The sequence below is a fragment of the Daucus carota genome, chromosome 1 (genome assembly GCF_001625215.2).
Source record: "Daucus carota subsp. sativus chromosome 1, DH1 v3.0, whole genome shotgun sequence".
Taxonomy (NCBI): Eukaryota; Viridiplantae; Streptophyta; class Magnoliopsida; order Apiales; family Apiaceae; genus Daucus; species Daucus carota.
In genome coordinates, this window is record NC_030381.2 from 50,548,450 (window position 1) to 50,570,967 (window position 22,518).

The 22,518-nt window shown below is 30.8% G+C and overlaps 3 protein-coding genes across 5 annotated transcripts; 1 reads left to right on the forward strand and 2 right to left on the reverse strand.

Moving 5' to 3' along the window:
• Positions 1-11: 11 nt before the first annotated feature.
• LOC108197838 (peroxidase 27) lies at positions 12-1,481 on the reverse strand. Its single transcript, XM_017365553.2, has 4 exons — positions 1,216-1,481; positions 936-1,124; positions 682-847; positions 12-608 (listed from the first exon to the last, which is right to left on the reverse strand). Exons 1-4 carry the CDS (start codon positions 1,441-1,443, stop codon positions 202-204), a joined length of 990 nt encoding a protein of 329 aa, XP_017221042.2. The 5' UTR covers positions 1,444-1,481; the 3' UTR covers positions 12-201.
• An 8,725-nt stretch (positions 1,482-10,206) lies between these two features.
• Positions 10,207-14,653, forward strand: LOC108215241 (uncharacterized). Of its 2 annotated transcripts, none has more exons than XM_017387660.2 (4): positions 10,207-10,493; positions 11,186-11,252; positions 13,611-13,824; positions 14,216-14,653. In XM_017387660.2, the coding sequence occupies exons 1-4, from the start codon at positions 10,257-10,259 to the stop codon at positions 14,295-14,297; spliced, it is 600 nt and encodes a 199-aa protein (XP_017243149.1). In that variant the 5' UTR covers positions 10,207-10,256; the 3' UTR covers positions 14,298-14,653. The 2 variants fall into 2 exon arrangements, with proteins under 2 accessions (XP_017243149.1, XP_017243141.1); XM_017387652.2 differs by having other exon boundaries at positions 10,212-10,493; positions 11,180-11,252.
• Positions 14,654-16,016: 1,363 nt separating this feature from the next.
• LOC108197106 (gibberellin 2-beta-dioxygenase 8) lies at positions 16,017-22,102 on the reverse strand. Of its 2 annotated transcripts, XM_017364620.2 has the most exons (5): positions 22,055-22,102; positions 21,851-21,937; positions 19,456-19,910; positions 16,890-17,208; positions 16,017-16,803 (listed from the first exon to the last, which is right to left on the reverse strand). In XM_017364620.2, exons 2-5 carry the CDS (start codon positions 21,893-21,895, stop codon positions 16,573-16,575), a joined length of 1,050 nt encoding a protein of 349 aa, XP_017220109.1. In that variant the 5' UTR covers positions 21,896-21,937; positions 22,055-22,102; the 3' UTR covers positions 16,017-16,572. The 2 variants fall into 2 exon arrangements, with proteins under 2 accessions (XP_017220109.1, XP_017220115.1); XM_017364626.2 differs by lacking the exon at positions 22,055-22,102 and having other exon boundaries at positions 21,851-21,997.
• Between the last annotated feature and the right edge of the window lie 416 nt (positions 22,103-22,518).

Consider the following 22,518-nt stretch of genomic DNA (forward strand, 5'->3'; position numbering starts at 1 on the left):
TAAAGAGGCACCATTTGCAGGGAAAAACAAACCAACATAAAAGTTTTGGCTATTAAAGAAACCAAGAACAACTTTATTATATCTGAAAGTAGAAGAGAACAATCTTAAATCCCCAGGGAGCGTAGAAATATTAAAAAACAATCTCCTTTTCTATCTCTCATACAAACACACACAGCACACGGAGAAAGAATGCACTGTCTGTTAATTAACCATTGAGCAGACTTTCCGTATTTCACCGGCATTTCCTGTCAGAACTTGAACCCTTCCCATTCTTACCATGGAAACACCAAAATCCTCGAAGAAATTTGATTTGAGGTGATGAACTTGATGGTTGACATAAGTCCTTGTGTTAGGATCATCAAGTAGGGCACTATCAGACTGAAATAGTCCCCTTCTCTTCGAAACCAGGGTATAATAATGTTTATCAAATGTCTTAAAACTTCCCGGATCCATCTCTACTAATGTGGTCTGATCATCGGCTTTACATTTCTCCTGCAACTTAACTATGTAGTTAGAATCCAAACTTGGATCTGTGTCGCCCTTGCCAGTGAAATTGTACAGACGATTAGTGAATGCATTGCAGTGTGAAGTTCCAATCGTATGGCCCCCTATACGCAACAATAGTATGAGAGTAGGCCTAAGGTTTTCGGAATTTTTAACTATGCAAGTTCATTCCTTTACCTGATAACACAACAAGGTCTTTTCTACTTAAACCTTTCTGATGCCAACGCTGCAGCAATGTAGTTATGTTGTCCAATGAAGAAGGCAAGTTCACTAGAGCTTCATCTATCATCGACACTCTTCCGTCTCTTCGCCCTGTTTCCACTTGCCAGTATGGTCCTTTCAACTGAACAGAAATATTAAGTCACATACTCTCAAATCAGATATTCAGATACAAACTAAAAAACAATTCTGAGAAATAGTAATTGATTTACAGCGACAGTAGCGTCTCGAGCTGCCAGGGCGACTATATCAGCACAAGAAACTACTCCAGGACATGCTTTCTCGACAGCCAACTTAGCTCTATCAATGACTTGAAATCCTCTGAGACTGAGATTTGGAAATGCATCCTTTTCAGCTTGGTTATTCCTCGTCGAGTTCAACAGCACTGAACCCTCACAGCCCTGCAGCACGCAGAAAACGCGTACAAATTAGTAACGGCCTTACAGAGAAAATTAAATGCATTACAACAACGAGAATTTCCAATGTGCATACCCTAACAAAACAATCATGAAAATGCAGTCTTAATAGAGGGGCACCAAGAGAAGGAGCCACAGCCATAACTCGGTCCATCGTTTCCTTAACTATGGCCTCGGCATTAGGACATGTTTTGTCGTAAAATCCGACTTTCAAACCCTGTCCTTCCGCAAGGCAAAACAAAAAAGGCAACACAATCAATTGACACAACATAACTACCAAAAATTTAGAACTAGTCATTTGCATTTCAGTAATTTTGTTTTCTTGATAAGAAATAATTTGTAAGAGACTGTTCCCCGAATTTATAGGCCTTAAAACTATTTATTCGAGCTCGTTATAGAACAGTGCTAGTCACAATGTGGCATGGCCTTTGCAGATATTAGTTTATCTGGACCTGGATCTTCGATTTCCAGATTCAGTTATTTTAAGTATTATGAAGCTGCATGAATCAGTACTCATATAGACGAGACGACTTTGTGAAATCAGAGTTGTATTGTGATTTTTACACGTATTGTTAACTGAAAAGCAGTTGACCTTCCTATTATTCTCTTCCCACCGGCAACTCAATTCTTAACACTGTCTTATTTGAGATGTCCTGTTCTTAAATTATTTTCGTAACTCTTCTCTACTTCTCTGGACGGGTCTTGACAATCATTTTAACATTGTACTTCCATCTCAATTGTCTATATATATCGCACGATTGAGTCAGATGAATTCACACAATTTCCGTTTTGTTCTTATTCTTAAATCGTAGTGATAATTTTTTTGTGTGTACTTTTATTTATATCATTTATTTTGTTAACAATATAATTCGTACCGGTATATTTGGAGGACACGGTAGAGAGCTTGTACATTTTGTTTAGAATAAAGTTTTTTTTTTTTGCCAAAATTTAGAGCAGATTTTATTAATACGAGAGAGACTCGATCGGGACAAATCCCCAATTGATCATGCAACTAGATTGAAAAACAAATAAATGAGTTAAATAATTAGTCGCTTTGTTTCCGAATTGCTTAACTAACTGAATTTAAATATTCATAAAATTAAAAATGAAGATGATGGTTTATTGTTCAATCCAACCTGCATTTCCTCCGAAATCACTAACTTCACAATTGACCCTCAGAGTAATTTCATGGAATATGGATAGTACAATGTTCAGAGGACTTAGTTGGCCTCATGTTATGAACAGATATATTTTGTGAGAGGTGAGCACATGCGATTTTCACTACTGTTTCAAACGCACCCTAACTATAGACCTGTCGAAAATGTTGTTGATGCGAGTTCTCCGGATCTCCCAATACACCGTAAAATTCATTTTCAACACAAACACGTCGCATAAAGCGAGACATTCAAACACACAAATAATGACTCAGACAGAAGACAACAAAGAACCCAAATGAGTTTCCCGAATTTCGTGGAACAAAACTCGATTTTTTTGAAGAAAAAACATGCAAAGAGGATTTTTGATTGAAAATTATAAAGAAGAGAAAAGGTGTTGTGTGGATGGAGAATGAGGGGCTAGAGAATTGAGATGTGATAAAAGAAGATAGATAGGGATGGATAGAAAACGTGGAGAAAGGAGATGGATAGGGATGGATAGAAAACGTGGAGAAAGGAGATGGAAACGGCTAAGGTTAGAGGAAGATGGAGCGTCCGACTCTCATTTTAGAATAAAGTTTTTATTGACAAAATAGCGTCTAAAATTTCGTCTCAGTATCCAAGATCAAGTTCCTCCCTATCACCTAATTTTTAATATTATATGCAAATAATATTATAAATAAATGTGTATAGATAAGTATATTCAAACCAATTTTTTTTTTTTTGGTCACATAAACCAAATCTTTTTTATTCACGTAAATAATAGATAACGTGGTCTCATTGAAGCTTAATGAAAGGGGTATCCATACAGATAATTAATAGATAATGAAATATTCAAAGCAGTGGAAACAAAAGAAAATCAGATGACAAAAAACACACACGTGAAAGACTATCAATATGTGGTGGAACATGCTACGAGTACCCCGCACCAGAAGAATACAAATCCGCATGGGGCGAGCGTATCATCATATTTCCGACAGGTGTTATATACGAATAGGCAACTAGATTGGCAACCATGAAACACGGGTATATACAGTATACACACAGCAGAGTAATTTAAGTTAAGATAATAATACAAATTTATTATTAGTAATGTAATTCTACTATTGTTTATCAAAAATATTTTCGACTTATTTTGAAAATAAATTTTCAAATAACTTAGCTCATTCAGCATTCATTTATTAATTATTCACAAATTTGAATTATTAAAAATTAGTATTCTAGATTTAACAATAACTTCTGAGACATTGAGTCTTTTTTCGACAAAATCTAATCTGTAATTTAGTATAAATATAAAAAAATGACTATTTGGCGTAGGCGTAGGCTTAGGAATTAATGAAAATTTTGATTTTACAAATATAAATTATTATGTGTTAGTGATTCAATTTGATATGTACGGGAACCTTTTTAAAATATTTGAGTCGCTAGTGATCCAAATTGTATATATAACTTATAAATTTAGAATATTGTGATCATGCAGTAAGATTATAATTATACTTATAATAATATATTATATATCAAATAACTTATTTATCATAATTCTCGTAAATTCGGGAAATTTGTGAATATATGATATTATCAATAAGTAGATTGGGCAAAAAATATTGTGTTTTCAGTTTCATTTAAATTCATTTGAGCGTTTGAATTTATTACCTTCAAATTCAAATATACTATGATGTTTGTAATCATATTTTTTGGTAGTCTACAAACTTATTATTGTTTTATATTTGTATTTCAAGAATCTTTTATTATTACTCTTCAATATATATAGATAAATATAAGCAGTTCACAGTCTAATGTGATCTTGACTCGGATATAAATAGTCTCTAAAAGAGAAGACAGAGATTCATTTATTTTGATTTCTAATAAAAAAAATTGAATTCATATATATATAGGAAATTGATCTGATTTAAACCGAACCAAAATAGATCCATTTGATAAGCCTGTTTTGATGTATAAGAACATATCTAGCAGATATCGTTGAAGAAAAAAAAATAAAACAATCCTGGGAAGACATTTTCGCTGCAAACAAGAAACTATTATAATTTATTAGAAACCATTATAGTTTATTTGATTATATAATTAATTTTTTCTCTGAAACAATGATGTTTAGTCTTACTTTCTAAATTCATTCTGATTCCTTCCGACAGGACCGGGCGGGATTTCTTACATTCCGCGAGCCTCCTACGTACACTCCACAGCTACTTCGAGGAACAATTTAAAGCATCATAATAAGATAAAGGACTTTGTAAATTGGCTGCACATCAAGTACTCATTACAAGAAAAACGCACATAACCGACCAATAAAACCGATCGACGGACTTGGTCGGAAATAAAGAGCACATAACCGACCGACGTACCGACCAAAACAACTCCGGTCAGAAATGACTTCAAAACCGACCGAAATCCTTCATTTCCGACCGATTTCGGCGGTCGGAAATGCCCTGTTTTCTTGTAGTGACTATTTCAAATATATATTTTTTATAAAATATCTTATCAACGATTAAATAAATTTTTATTGTAGCTTCTAAATAGTAAATACGGGTGTAAATAAGTTTCATACCCTATCCGGCTAACATAGTAACATGATTTGGTTTCTACATGATCGAATGTGTTTTTGACTTACAAATATTCCGATATAAATAGATCGGTTATTGCATGTATATATTTTAAATCTATGTTTTTATATATAATATATTAATTTAAATTTAAATCATGTATATATTCTAAACTTATTATACATTGTTATGTATTTTTATACCTGCATAATATAATATAATGTGGAAAACATAAAGGTATTTCTTCGTTGCTGCACCAATGTTAAAACTTAAAACAAAAATAAAAAACTCCTTAATTATGTCATCAAAATCGCACGGTCATGATATTAACCAGGCAATTTACTTTGAAATATTTTACATCAGGGATCAATCTACACTCAAAAAAATTAACTTTTTAAATTTTAAATTTTAATTTGGATTTATGTCTATCATAAATGCCGGTCTATATTACTTTCAAATAATTATGAATGTAAAAGGTGATGATAAACAATCCACTCCGCAATTAACTACTCCCTCCATCCCCTTTTACTTGTCCCTTTTGAAAAAATAACGCATCTTAAGAAAATGTTAGTTGGATATCTTGTTTTCATACATATCCCTAATAAATGTATTGAATTAGATAGAGTTGTGTGTATATATATGCTAGTCAAACATTGGAAGTTGTTACTTTTTGAAAAAACATACAAAAAGTTGCTTTTGAAAAGAGAAGTGGACAAGTAATTTGGGACAATTTTTTTTTTCAAAGTGGACATGTAAAAAGGGACGGAGGGAGTAGTGTTTTAAGATAACTATTCAAAAAATTAATTATTCATCTCAATAAGAAAACAAGTTAAAAAGAAATAAAATATAACTAATTTGGATCATGAAATTAGATTACAATAAATAATCTAAATCTCTAGCTACAATTAATATTTCATAAACACGAACTCCAAGAAACTTCACTCTACTTATTATACTACTCATATACATTTATTATGTCACATAATAATATATTTCATGTATCAAATATTTAAGCTTAGTCTTCCAAGAGACCATTTTCCGATCTATATATATAATTACTTGGTTTGGACTAATAAGTTTTGTAACTTATTTAATAGATTTATAATTTTCTTTTAATCTGTATGACAAAATTCATTAATTTTTAGTTATGAAAATCGTAGTTGATTTTGATAGTATACATTTAAAAATATTTATTTATAAATGTCATACTCAAAATTATATATATTATCAAACTGATATTTGAAAATCCACTCCAAGAAAATCCGACATGGACCGGTATCTTGAAATTTTGAAATCAATTTTATTCCATTTAATCTAATAAATAGAAAAAATTACACTGACAAACACAAGAGGAATTATAATTTAAATTTGACTAATATTATCATATAACTCTCATGTATGATAAAAAGTTAGATATGTGATATAATCATGATAAATTATTATCCTTTTTAATTTAACATAATTATATAACTCCTATATCTAATATGCAATTCATTTGTTTATATTATTCAATAACAACTCCGAATATGATGAGTGTTTAAATTATGTCCATGTTTGTTTTTCCGAAGCATTCTAGCTTCTGCTTTTCTTGAACCGCTTGCGTAAATAAGTTGAAGCGAAATTGAGAATGCTAGTTTCTCTACCACAACATCTAATTTTTTTCCAAATATTTTATTAATTTACTTACTTCTCACTTTTAAACTATTTCTTGTATTTTAAGTAAGAAATCGTTTTTTTTAAGCTTCCCAAACGGAGCTTGTATGTCCCCAATTTTGTCTATATATGCTCATCTACTGTAGCAGTACGTGGCCAATTAATTTTGATCCAGTACTCTTGTCCGTTTCCGCTTACTGCAGGACTACACGAGCTGCTGTTTGGATTACTGTTATGTTTGCATCATTGCATGCATACTGCCCAAATTAGCTACGGTAAATTTATGTCGACCGCCTGATAAACCTGCCAAATATTTTAGGGTTTTATAACATGTAAAAAATTAAATCAGTAAAATTTACATTCCAGTGGTTTTCTATATTCAAGTATTAAGAGCAATCCTAATTAATAACTACTTCGGTGCATCAGACGATCTTCACTCGTACAAAATCCTTATAACTAAAACATGAGTTCGATGAATCAAAAATAAAAAATATAACTAACCTTTTTAAAAACTCAAACTCCAATCATATATATTTGTCGATTATAAATGAGAAGTAATATTTATTTTATGTTGAATAATTTTTTTGATGTTTACAACTTATTAGGTATAAAATTATTAAATAATAATTATTTATTATATATTATCTTTTAAAGTGACCCTCTGTATATTGGTAAAAAAGTCAAATTTCAAAAATAAAAATAAATTATTAAAAAATTTAGAATTTTCAATTTACAAATTCAGTTTATAAATTAAAAATTAGTTTACAAATTTATTATACAAACAATAAAAATAAACTGTTTCCAATTTATAATTCAATGCTAAGTAATACATCATGAGCAACCATGCGAAGTAAGTGTCAAATGCCACAAGAACGGGCTTATTAATTAGTTAAGGCATTCAGGCTCCTACGTCCCCTGCCGTTGTGTGGTCCAGGATAAATGTTGTCAAACTGAAATTATGATCAGCCTTGATATGAAAAGAATGTGTGTTCTTGTCCCGTGGTTTTATCATGTCTTTTTCTTTGATTAGAACTTGAAGGGCCCGCTAATTATTAATATTATTTGTAAGTATTTGTAAGTAGCTATGATCATTTATCATTTATAACTTCTTGTGATCTCATTCTTTCAGGAATTATTTTTTTTCCTGGGCTAAATCATGGAATTTTGATTCTCAGGAATCAGGATCCACCTAATAATTACTCATTTTACCTTCTTTAGATCCTCTTCTACGTTTCTTACTCAAATATATTACTAACAAATAGAATCCGTAATAATAATATATTTTCGGGAACAATTTGTAGCGACAAATAACACTGTAAAAACATCTTCAATAAAAATTTCTTAGTTAAAAAGTGAGTTCACATATCAAAAATAAAAAATATTGCCATATCTATAGCGGTTTATAATTTTAGCGCATCTCCTATGGGTAATTATATTTGTCGAACCTCTACGTAACAAATCTATAGGAAGATTACAGATCATTTACTATCATATTGAACTGATATATTCTGTTTTAACAATCTAAAATATTAATAAAATACTATTTTTAAATTTTGTCAATCAATATAGTCAATACCATTAAAACACAATGTCTTAACCCTTCAACAAATTTTACATAATGTCTTAAAAGTTCTATTTAGCCAACCATTATAGCCAAACTAAGATGCTCTAAATAGTTCTAAAAATGGCTGATTTTCATAATTTTTTGGAAAATTAACTTCAAGTTCCAAAATTCAATGATTTTGGAATTTCGCAAATTAAATTGTTTATAAGTTTTAAAATTTGAATTATTTTAATTTTCAATCATTAACTATATCAAAATTTTATCATAAATCATTCTTAATTACATTGATTGAGAGATAAAATTATATATGTGTGTGTGCACGTGGGGTACATAAATATTAGATATTAGATATATATCTATAATATAATAAATTTAAAATTTTATGATGAATCAGTCATTGCTCCGATCAATGTCTGTGCTTATTTACAAACATATTTAATCAATAATATCTTTTATAGCTTTTTTTATGATTATAACTAAATTACATATCTATACCTCCACGTTAAAAATATTTCTCGAGCCTATATATTTATAAGCCTTTAACTATTAGAAATTTATTAAACAAATTACTTATACAACATTTTCAATAAAATTATATTAACTCAAATATGTTTGTTGAGTATTGGATAAAAATCTATCCTAATAAGTAAATATTGTAACATATAAGTTATAATGTATATGTATGTTTGAAATAATAAAATAAATAGCATAAGCCACTTATTATCAATTAGTATATTTATACGAGATCACTGCTTAATGGGATACCGTACATTGCAATTAAAATTTATAAAATATATGAGAACTATTGTCCCGTTAATTATGTTTTTAAGAACCGTGTATATTGTATCCATATTAAATATTTAAAAATTCAGATCATATTATGCGGCTTTTTTATTGCCACAACACCTATTAATTCTATATTAATATGATATTATCTCAACCATGACCAACATCTGTGACATTTTAAGAATCAAAAACTTCATACTAATTGAAATCTTTAATATGCTTCATAAATTTGTTTTATTTTTTCTTTTTGACAAAATGCAAATTCATACTATTAAATTAAAACAAATCTAGTCGGGACAAATCCCCAACTGACAATGCAATCAGGTTGATAAACAATAAAACGAGCTAAACGAGCTAAACAAACTGAATCCAAGGATTCTTGAAACTGAAAATGAATACAAAGGCTTCTCGAGTAATCCAGCCTACATTAATCCCGAAAATGGTAGCTTCACAATTGACTCCATGGCTGTTGCAGTGTTCAGGCGACTCAGTTGTAAGAACTAAGCAATGAGGAACAAGAGTCCTCGAATAATGAACAACTATATCCGAAACAGATCCGAGAATAAAACTCAATTGGAATCTTCGAGATTTAAGCAACACTCGATTTTATTGAATTAGAAAATAAGTAGAGGACGGAGGGAGGGCGGGGCGCTGGCAGGGGAGGGAGGTTGATTAGAGAAATAAGGGGAAAGGAATTGAAGAAGAATGAAGGGGAGAGGGAAGGATAAATTGGGAGAGATGGGGGTGGCGGCCGCCGGTGGAGGGTAGATGATAGGTTAGGGTAGATCGACTCTCATTAGCTTTCTGACCTTAATTTGTTTTATTTTTATCATGTGAGACTTAAGTTAGACATCAGATCGGCTCAGAGAAACGGTACTTATCACTTATAACTTGACTATTTGTACAAGTTATACTCCCTCCGTCCATCTCAATTGTTTATATTGGGTGAGGAGGCTTGTCACTACTGCTATATAAAGTATAGTTTGATAAACTATTTAGAATTTTTTCTTCTTCTAAATAAAGATACAATATCTATATCATAATAAAAATAAATTTAGAGAAAGATTATGAGACTATGTCTTATATTCATCAAACGTGTCAAGTGATGTAAAAAAATGTAAATAAATGAAAGGGAGTATATAATATGTGTGAGCTGACCTTTTTCAGGGCAATGGCAGATGCTTAAACGGGATGCGCAGAAGTCGATCCAGTACTGCATGCCAAGAGGACACTGTACATTTCTAGCAGTTACATAAAGTGACTGCAAATTTACTTTCATCCGTTCTTTTTCTTTTGTCTATTTCCTATACTTTCTTTTCGTTCACAACTCACGAGATTGGTACATATTACAGTACAAACATGCAATTGCTTTCACTATATAACTCAAGCTGCGCACCATTGTATGATTGTATCTTCGAGGCTTCTCATATATACACACACCTTCATTCCTTCCTTTTCTGTGTGTCTCTTCTCTATCCTTTCCTCTCCTCAACAGGGTAATATGTATCCAACCTTTGGAGCAGATGAAGATACTGATTTGCAATCCACAAACATAAAATCTGATAGCTTCATAGTTGAAATGGAGCGGTTTTCTCATTCATCATCCAAAAATGTCTCTCCAATAAATTCAAGGATCACTGTATGTTTCACAATTCTTCTCTTTTTTTCAGCCCAGGTTCATGGCTATTAGTCTTGCTTTCTTTCTTTTTTGTTGATTTACTGTCGTTATGTGTGTGTGGTGGCACCGGTGGTGTTGCTACTATTGTTTTTGTTGGTCATTTTAATCTTAGTGATGGTTTTGTTCTTTTCTTTCCAAAAGAAAACAAAGTTCTGACATTTTTGTAAGTTTATTGTATGTACAATTGCGCATAGACTACACAAGACAATTTCCTTAAGTATTTTGTCATAAAACTAGCTCTAGTGTCATCCATTTTGGCACTTGCCTTAATTACCTTCAAAGTTTTTGTCATGAAACCAGCTCCAGCATCATTCAATTTGGCATTTGCGTTCATCCGGTTCTTGCCTGTCCTTAAGTGACAAATGTACATGTGTTTATATGATCAAGAATTTAACTGCATTTATAGTAAATAATCTTTTTCTAGGATATAAACTATATTTTGCAATAAGATTTATAGTTTTTTTTAAAAAAATAATAAGATTTATAGTTATATATGAATATATATAATCATATATATGTAAGTAGCCAGTCATGAGCAGTAGCATGGACCCATGCAGCGCAAACACATAATTGATTTCCGTGACTCATAAAATATCAAAGTTAAATCTAGCCTAATTTGTATGTTTATGTATTTTCTACGCATCAAGTTGCAGTGCAAGCTTTCAAGAAAGGGGTCGAATAGTGAGAAGAAGATGAACAGCAATGCTGACACTGAGAAAGGTACTTGTCTATCTGTCTATTTAAATCATGTACCTCACAGAAAAGAACAAACATACATGAGATATTTAACATATCATCATAACTCATACCCACCATTTATAATGCATCCTAAATAAGACCTAATAACTAATTGAGAAAATTTGTCATCATTCCGGAAATGTGTACTTCTCCAAGTCATGAAATAAGTCATTTAAGGCATATTACTAATTAAGTTGCTTTCTATCAATTCCTATATACATAAAAAGTTTTTGCATCTTGTATTATGACAATTTCATATTCATAAAATCTAGAAAATAAACTAATAGTGATACTATTTCAAAAAAACTTATAATGATACCAAAATCGTAAAAGGTACCTAATATACACACACATATATATGTGTATATATACATATATACATATAAAAAAATACATATTTAACAAAAAATTAAACATACACACATAAGACAGTATAATATAATAATCCAGCTTAATGTAATTATTTTGAAGAAGAAAAAGGGTAATTCTCCATTTTACAACCGGGAATAGAAGATAATTACATTAAATATATTACTCCATTCATCTCAATTTATAGTCCCTTCTTGAAAAAACACGCATATTATGAAAATAGTTGGTTAGATATAATTTTATCTCATTTGCCATTAATTAGTACATTGATAAGGTAGAATAGAGTTGAGTTTCAAAAAAATCACAATAAACATAGAGATTTAGTGCATTGGGAAATGAAAATAATGTTGAGTTTCAAAAAGTCATAATTAATATAGAGATAAATTTGTATTGAGATAAGAGAGGGACAAGTATTTTGTGACAAATTTTTTTTAGAAGGGACCTAGAGGTGGGAGTAAACAACTTCTTGTTCTTGGAAACATTTAAGAACCTGTAAATTTTGATTGAAGAAACCTTAAATTGGGACATAGGTCATATAAATTTTCATCAACAGGCAATTTCATCTTATAATCCAAAGAATATTTGTAAATTTCATAAGATTCATAAATTTGACATGATTTAAATTATATTTATATTAATATGACATAATATTGGATACTAAAAAGAATGAAATAATACTTCTAAAAACTATATAAATAAAAATGTGACAAATACTTATATAGGTTAATACCATGCCCTTGGTTGTGAAACTCCGTCTTTCATGTACAAACGATAATTGGAAGCGGAATCAAGTTGAAAAATTTGTTATAAAATAAAATAATGTGTCGTCCATGACGGTTAAGATAATTTGTTTCTTTATCTTTTCTGTTTTATTTTATAGATTTAACTTTTTGACAGTATTTTTTAATGTTTTAATTATATAATTAAAAAAATATTATGTTTGAAATTATTTAATAAATATAGTAATTATTATATATATTTATTCACAAAAAATATTTGAAAATAATATTTTTTACTACATAGTCAATATACTTAATTAATTAGAAGTGTATGTTGAAAAATCAAACAACTGTAAAGGAAAACGAATAATCGGTAAGTGTAACATAAATATAAGGATGTATTATTATCATGTAATTAATATTATATCTTTGATATTTTCTGCTTAATTATTAATATAACTTAATACAATTTTATCTCAATTTTTTTGGATACCTTTGCTTTAATGCAGGTAATACTTTTTGTACTTACTAATGTACATACTAAACAAAATTGCCAGCTTCAACTATATGCATACGAGTCAATAATAACCATTTTGATTTTAATTATTTATTATAATCCTAGATACTTTCTCCGTATCATTCAATGTTTTAGAAAACATAAAAGTCAAGAATAATATATAAAATAGTTCGTAAAAATCAAAAAAAATTTTGTTAAATGAAGAGATTCATCAATATTTAATTGATAAATTGAGAGAGATTGGAACAGAGTAGCCTTAATTGTTTGGAGAAATAATTTTTAACTATTTTTTCTAGAAATAATTTTAAACTGCCATACAGGCCACTGTGACGTCCACGTACATACAAAATATGGATGCATTGTTTTCCAAGAGCTTAACAACCTGTACTTCTACCATAACAACCCACGCAACTGTAGTATCAATATTTTAGCTGTTCTAATTTGGAACAATGTGTTAGATACAAAGTACCCATCTTCCCCATCTTTCGACTTGATTTGTAGTTTTGTACCAATGCATTAATTGATCAATTAGCTAGCATCTTTCCACCAATAATGAAAACACGAGAAGCGCTTAAGGCATCATGTTTAAGCCTCGGAAGATGAGGTGCAACGTTGATATGATTACTTGGATCCTAATTTTAGCGACCCTTTATTTTTTTTTTACAAATATTATTCACGTGGTGCTGATATGTGTAGTTATTTGTGTATCTACCGATGAAATTGTAAAAATGACAGGTGGTAAAAGAGTAGATTCAAGCACGCCTGAAAAGCCGATACTAGTGACAGTAGGAGCCACCAGCCACCCATTCGACCAGCACATCTCTATCACAACTCCTAACACCACCACCGAAACAACAGAAAGCAAACTTGGCTGCAAAAGAAACAGTTTCAAGCGCTCTTCTTCTTGGACCATTGCCCCAAGGAGGATTCTCTTTTTCTTCGCCACTTTGTAAGTTCAATTCATAACTACTGTACACAACGTGTCCTCTTCTTGGGTTCGAAATTTATGTGACCTAGAACAATATTAAATACTCCCTTCAAAACATAGTTTTGTTTAATTTTTCAATGATACAAATTAATCAAATTCTGAACATAAATTAAAAATAATTTTATTGTTATTTTCAGAAACCGGAAAATTACATAGATCAGATATATTTTTTAGTAATATAATTTAAATGTTTTTTTAATTATATAATTTGTGTAATTGTTAGTCAAAATTTAATCAATTTGATCGAATCAAATCAAAACAAGATTATTATTGCTGAGGAAATATTAGATATGTACGTCATAGACGATCATTCAATAATCATAATAAATAGTTGCCCACAATTTTGTGACAGGTCAAGCATGGGAACGATATTACTGATTTACCTGACACTGTCAATGAAAAATGGTGGTCGAAACGCCCACTCTATGGGTTAGTACCACCGGCCAGCAGCTGGGAGCAGTGTTATATGTACATAACTCTACCATATTCTACATAATATCCCACTTAGGGAAGATGAGATCATCGTACATCTCACTTACAAGTTACAGATTTAGATAAAAGTGAGCGAGGTTGAATTTCTTATATTAGGATTTCTGGTTACACGGTCAAAAGTTTCATCATCTATATCAATGCCCATGAGTGGCAATTGGCAGGATATCTTGAGCACATGCTGTGTGCTGTAGTTTGTGAACAGTTGCAGACCAGAGATTATATAAATATTCAAGGTGTTGTGTGTACTTGTTGTGTAAGGGATATGTGTTATGTGTATCAGAAAATAATTATTTTTTATCGGAATAAATGTTAAGTGATCGCGCATACCACACATGTTTATCGATCGAGTCTGCTACCTGGACCCAATATTTAACATGAACGGTCCATATAGCATATTTGTTGCAGCCATTATTTTCAGGTTTAGATTTTTTTCTTACCAATCTAGAATCTATTATCAACTAAATAACTTTTAATTCATCCAATATACATGCACGCATGATGATGTCTTTCATCGGACCTGTAATTTGTTGGTACCGAGGGCCGCGTCCTTGTTCGAAATTCAGACGGATGTCTTCTAAATTACTAATTAGCACTGAAATTTTGTATAGTGATAAATAATTTTTGAGAGTTTTCTATTGTTCTCATCATAAATATGATTTGTGAAAAGGTTAAAAGTTTTGAACTACTTGGGGCCATATTAAATATTGGGACGCCAAGCCGTTACTTAATTGGTTTAATGGTCCAACCGCCGCCGTTGATAATTAAAAAAGAGCTGGAAAAAAAAAATGTAAGATGACTGTGATCCAAAAATATACTGAAAACGGGTTTTAATTGATTATATTTGTCCGGAGAAAGAGGGGTTTTAATTTGTTTATATACTGTAATATTTTACATTGAAATGTAATTAATATAAAAGATTATAGGAGTTGGGCTGGGGTGCTTAAACACCCGCTCTATATCTTCTACTAGAATGCAACAAGATCGAGTCTTTGTGTGCTGGTGATCCTTCTTCTCTGTTCTGATCTTCTCTCTTCTTTGGTATTTGGATGTAATAAAACATTACATCATGATTTAAATAAAGCGATTATATCATGTTGAAAATGGTCTTTCTCGACCCTTTTATGATGATCACGAATAGCTTCTTTTTTTCACTAGTGAGAATTTACCTGGCCAGGTAACAAAAAATAAATATGACCGGCTTTATTATTGACCGATTCTAGTCAAATTTAGTGACGTCATTATAAATTTTATTGGAGGGAAATTTGCCTCCTAAATTTTGTGGGTCCCACATTATAAATATGACTGGATAAATATGACCGTCATTAAATATGACTGCTATCAGTAATATATAATGGCAGTCAAATTTATCCGATCATATTTAGCTTTGACTTGTAAATTTCGTGATTTGATCTTAAATATGACCGCGAGCAGTCATATTTGTAGTCGGTCATATTTAGCCGGTCATTTTTACCCGTTTTTCTTGTAGTGTGGTTTCTTATTAAGATAACAAGTTCGAGGGAACTTTAGTACGAAATTGAATTACATTATGATTAGATCAAGTACCGTTGATTGTGGAAATAAACAACAATAGAGAAAAAGAACAAATACAATTATCTGTTTATAATCTTAGTATTGTTATCTTAAAAATATATACAAGATTACAACTAATTTTGTCGAAAATGTTTCTACACAAGCATCAGTTCAACTAACGCCATGTCGCCATGTATAAAAACACATCTAGTTGCATATATAAATCAACGCAAGCATTTACTTCCACAAAGCTCAGGACAAAAAATTTATACTCCTGTATCTGACCAGAGAAGACTGGTACCTCAAAGGGAGACAGAAGATACGAACTACAAAATTACTATGTCTTAACAAAATTATATAGCTTATGATAACGGCTCCCCTCATTTTACATTCCTACTTTTTAAGGGGTATAACGATATGTTTGGGTTTTTCTCTTTTTTTGAGAGTAACATGATGTCAAAAAAACTGAATATAAAGTAGGTCTTACAATATTCTATCATATGATCATAGCTACAGAGATAGTTTAAATATTTGTCTAACTAACTAGGAAGAATAATGAACATTATATGATTATTATTAAACTACACCAAACATATTGTTATATATGTTTGAGTAATTTGTTTAATAATAAACATATAATGTTCATTGTTCTCCCTAATTAGCCAAATATTTGGTCTATAGTTGTGATTATACTATGAATCTCGGAAGTCCTACTTTATAACCCAGTTTTTTGACATCATGTTGGACTTGTTGCCTAAATTCGCCGAAGCTGAATTCTTTGTACACTGAAGGCTCCATGCAACTTTGTATCCGAGTTTCGTAAGATGGACATAAGAAATAAGCAGTAGAGAACCTCTCTACTACCTTATTCGTAACAACTCTATGTTCAACACTCTTGTAAACATCATTGCTCCATGCCTGCATAATAAAACGTTTTCAATGTCCAACCAGCAAAGTACTTGTAACATATTTTTTGGCAGCAGTGATTGCAGAACTGAACGTACCTGAAAAAGGTCCCCTATATTGATGATCAGAGCTTGCGGATTAGGCTTCACCGCAAACCATTTACCATCTTTAAGTAATTGTAGTCCTCCAATCTGATCCTGATGCAATATCGTGAGAAAATCACTGTCTGTGTGTGGCATTAGTCCTGAAATCTCCGATATAGGACACGGTGGATATCTGTTCATTCGAAGATAACAAGTGCTGGGAACACAATTTTCTCTGAAGAAAGTAGCTTTATGCCCCATTTTCTCTGCCAAGATCTCAGCTAATTTTTGTGCTAGTTCAGAAACAGTCCCCGCAAATTGTTCCATTGTTGAGCTGGATATAGAAAATTCTTGTAAATAAGTTGAAGATAGTAGATAAATTTAGACAGTAAACAATAGAATCAGACCATAGCGGACCCAGATTTCAGCTTCTCTGTGCTCTGAGATACTGTTAGAGAATTAATGTTTTTAAACTCAGGTTAAAATTTTTATTTTGTTCATCTTATAATAATAGTTCAAAGGCTAGTCCGCTGCATATAATATATTTAAAAATTAGAGCTAACCTAAGATTTGAATGTTACATCACGTTTTAAGCCTACTTCTTGCATGTACTACATTGATCATAGATCTTTTGACACATATACTATGATATAAATATATAATATGATATAATATTTTAGTTCATATATCATATTAAATTTACATTCTGAATCTTTATTTATATAAATCTAATAGAAAATAATTATATTATATATAATTTTCTAATATTTTTCTTGCTAACTGATTTTCTAATATTTTGGAAAGGAGACTGGGAGAATATTTAAATCGTTCGAAAACTAGTAAAGAATTTGTGAGTACACATGCACACAGGTGCCCATAGGTACAATCCAAAACAGAGGTTGAGTTTCCAACCTGGACAGTACTCTGGAGGGTCGTCTACTGTAGTACTACATGCATAAATGTCTGTATGGTGTTTGACTATTGTCCCCTCCATCTGATTTATAAGCATGTTGTGAATAGCCTAACACGTAAATCTGTTCTTGCCCTCTGATCTATGCATGGAGGAAATAAACTTGGAAATTTATCTTTTTCTTAAAAAAAAATTGGCAAATCATCATGCATATCTACATGTAATCATATTTTCTAATTACTACTCCCTCCGTCCCCCTGAGTTGTATACATTGGGGACGGGGACGCGGCACAGACTTTAATGCTCCTGCAAAATGTAGTTGTGTAATTTATTTTTAAAATTTTTCTTTTCTGAATTAAAGTTTGGATGTTATATTTTTACACAGAAAAAAAAAATCTGAAAAATAAGTTACGAAACTATATTTTATAAGAGCATTGAAATGCGTGTCGAGCAGTTAAAAAGAAACGTATAGAATCAAATGGGACAGAGGGAGTATGTACATTGTGTTGCTATAATTATATATTGTTCTTTTAGGTTTCTTCTAAAATTAGATATGTAACTTAGCAAAAGTATATTTACTTTGGGGTTTAATTAGTTACTGAATTAATGTTTTTTTATATGATCTAGGTTAACATTTATAATATCATTTAATTAACAATGATCTTACAATTATGAAAACTAATTTCAAATTTGGATTTTCATCTCTTATTCTTAACGTACCTTGCCTTGTACTAAACACTAGGACAAATACTTTGTATGATATACAGGGCCAGAATTTAACATATAGCGTTAAGTAAACCCTACTCACCTTGGCTGCATCGTACCCGATGAAAACTAAGTGAAGTTATACTAATTAATTTTCTTTTGGATGCATCACCCAATCTCAACCTTTTTCCTAACTATTTAGATTATATCATTCTATGGATAATCTTTTTTATTATAAATCCAAAAGATATATATCTAGTTAGTATCCATGTGATTGTACCATGAACAAGAAGTACTATGTGTTTTCTCTAACTTAAAACAACAGGAAAACATACTGTGGTCATTTCACATGAATATAATAAATTTTATTTATATGAGAAATTGAAATATGTGTTCCTATGTATTTATAAAGATGGTAGGTATGATGTTTTCTTTATTTATATATAAAAGTTTTAATCATATAAGAAATTGAAAGGTGTGTTTGCAAGAAAATAGTAGAGTATGATGTTTTCTTTTACAAGATTGAGATCTATCTATAACATGAAATTCAAATTCAAATTCAAACATATTTTATAAATCTTTTTTGAGAGAATATATCTAAAATTATTAACTTGTGCCTTATTACGAAGATATATACCTATTAAATACAAGATACACATTCACTTGTATATTAATTAACAATACTGAGTTATTATTAAAAATTTTAATTTGACATTTTAAATTTTAATATGTAATTTTAGCTGTGATTTTAAATGTTCTCATAATGTAGAAAAAATAGTTATTCATATATGATAACTTTTTTATAAATCAAAATTTAATTTGTTACATATTTTTATTTAAAAAATAATATTTTTAAAAAATAAATTTATTAATCCGGTCAAAACACCTGAAAATATGTGTTAAAGCACGTCAAATTAGAAAAAAAAACTGAGGCAAGAGGAATTATTTCTTTCCTGGACGAGTTACCTGATACTAGTAAAGCCTCCTAAGCTTGAAATATCGATCAGAGGTACATGAAAAGCTTCTGACCATGACAGCTGCGGTAAACAAGTGGCTGAAGGAGTTCCCCACCTGTAAGTTCCGGCCGGAAAAACCCTTTCTTTCTCACGGAATGACTTCTTAAATACATCCACCTGTTCACTTCTCATCTTCTCCAGAATTTCTTCTGAAATTCCATGGTTTATTACCTGGAAAAAACCCCATTCCTGCGAAGCCTCAGCTATTTCTGCCTTGCATTTTTCCCTTTCGGATTCTCCCAGACCCAACATGCTAAGATCAATCAATGGCAGCTCGCATTCCTCCACAAGCTCTGTCACCGGCTGCATGTTGGCACCAACATTATTGATGGAGCTTTTGGAATCTAAGAGAGCTTTGTATGTCTCTTGAAGTGGTGGCTCAGCTGTGGACTCCATGTTAGTGATCTGAAATATGAAAAACAAGAATATATTGAACTGATCGATAACAACAACACAAGAACTTGGTACTCGACTAAAAGGCCAAAATGTGTTCAATAGTGTTTGTTTCGAGAAATATATAGCATTCTGAGTCAGAAGATCCCATATTCTCTTGGCAATAAAATTTTGAGAATACGAGAATTAACGAAGTCATTTGGTCCGGAAATAGTTATGGGCAATCATCAATATTTTATTAATATATAAGATCATATATATTCGCCGATTGACGATATAATTGATTCATGGATATAATTTAACAAGGAGAAGATTAAAACGCTGTTTGTAATATAGGGTATTTGCTCAATTTCCAATCGATAAAAACAGTATGCATGGTTTGCTTTTTTGCAGATGAAAATTTGTAATCGAAGGCGAGAAAGGTAATTAAGTTATCGGCATGTAACAAACCACGTAATTATGCCCCTCTTTGGGCAACATAAGTTGCTCCTATTTTTTACTTTTACTAAGGAGTCTAGAGAAAAAGAGTTAGAAAGTAGAAAATGTTAGTTTTATTTTATAACTTCTACTACTTTTTCAAATATTTTAATATCTTATAATTATTAATTTATTTTTTACTTATATTTCACTTATTTATTTTAAGTAAGAAGTTACTATTATTTTTTTAATTTCTTATATGCTGATCAAACTATATTAAAAATTTAAAAGTGCATATAACCCAAACGGCCTCCATAGCTCTAACTATATTGTTCTTATAATTAATTATTTTTTAATTCTTATATGCTAATCAAACTATATTAGAAATTTAGAACTTCATATAATGACGACGTTATATGCACGTGTTTCTTTTTTTTCTTTTTTTACAATTTCAACAAATACCTTACAAATGAGTATATGTTCTAATACTTTTTAGATGAGTTAGAGTCAGAATTCGGATATTCGGGAGAACAGAAGATAAACCCATCAATTAGACTATTCAATCGATGCACTCAGAATTCGGATATTCGGAAAAACAGATGATAAACGACCCACCACTTAGACTATTCAATCCATACACTGTGTTTGTTTAGATCATTATATCATGTATACATGCATGGCAACAGTCAAAATATCCTATCTTGCGGTATGGTTTTTAGTATATAATAAAATCTTGTTTTTAATAAAACTAAATAAATCATATATTAAGTTCTGTTTTCCATTGAGGACGAAAAACCAATATGTACCATCCCAAGGGGGACACTTGTATAAACATGAACAAATTAAGGTAGCTTTTTACAAAGAATTTGGTCTATAAATAGATATTCCTAAATACGTCAAACAGTAGACACAATTGGTAAGTGGATAGACATAAAGACCCACTCCAAAGAAAATTGAATAATTCCATCAACAAAAAATTTAAGGCTCCTGCAATATGGACATTAAATATCCATATCACAGTCAGTCACAATCACAATCACAATCACTTTAACTTACCACTTGACCGGAGTTAGCAACTCTCGCTCTCTCTATGGATTACTGTTGCGCTTTGAGAAAACATAAAAAGGGCGAGAGGGGACGAGGAGCGACTAGCTAGAGAGACAGTGATATCATGTACCCGGCCGACTCATTTTTAAATAGTTTGTTTGTGGTATTTGACACGCGGTATATATTAAAATTTTAATAAAACATAATTTTATAAATTGTTTTAAAAAATTTTTGTTTCTTAATAAAAATTTTATTTAGAAAATTAAAGAAGAATTTTAAGATAATTTAAAAAACTATATTTATAAAAAATTTAAAATGTGTGTCTAAGTTCTTTATTTCCTATAATTCATCAGAATAAAGTGCGGTAGTGTTTGACATTGAGATGAAAAATATGCATAAATATATCATAATAAATTAAGTTCAACTAAGCATAAACAATTGTCCTCCGTGTTCTAGATATACCAGTCGACAAACTATCTTGGGTTTACCTGATCAAGCGGAAACAGCAGAAAGTTTTTAGAGTGATCCCCCATCAATATTTACTCTGTGAATGAACTTCAGCTCGAGTGTTGACCCTGCAATATGATACAACTTATATTTAGTAAACGGTAGGAACTATACGCATTAAGTGCTATTAGACTTGGCAGCTAGCTAGCTAGGACTTGCAAACTAAAACTGAAAAGTTTACTCACAAAAATAAAACTATAACTGAAAAATAGAGAGCGAAGAATTGGAGTCCATATGTACAAAAGTCGGAGGTTTTTATAGGAAAATTAATTAATTAAAGGGGCGAGGGGATACTATCAATCAATGATTGTAATCAGTTTGTTACGTCTCCATCTTTCAATTTACGGTGGTTGCTCAAGATATGAGCTTCTACGTTCATAAAAAGAACACGCGTCTCTTTTTGCCATCAGAGAACTCGATCTTATAACAATACATGCAATATATACTAGTACAATACAAGTTATTATTATATGTAGAGGAAAATAAATTATATGATACATGCATGCATATATATTAGAGCACTGGAGTAGTTTAACTAGTTCGTAAATCGTACGTATGCTTAGCAACTTTTTTCCAACACTTTAACTGGTTTCACTTGTTCCTGGTTATGATTCATCCAAGTTTCTTCGCTCACCACCTCCATTCTTTC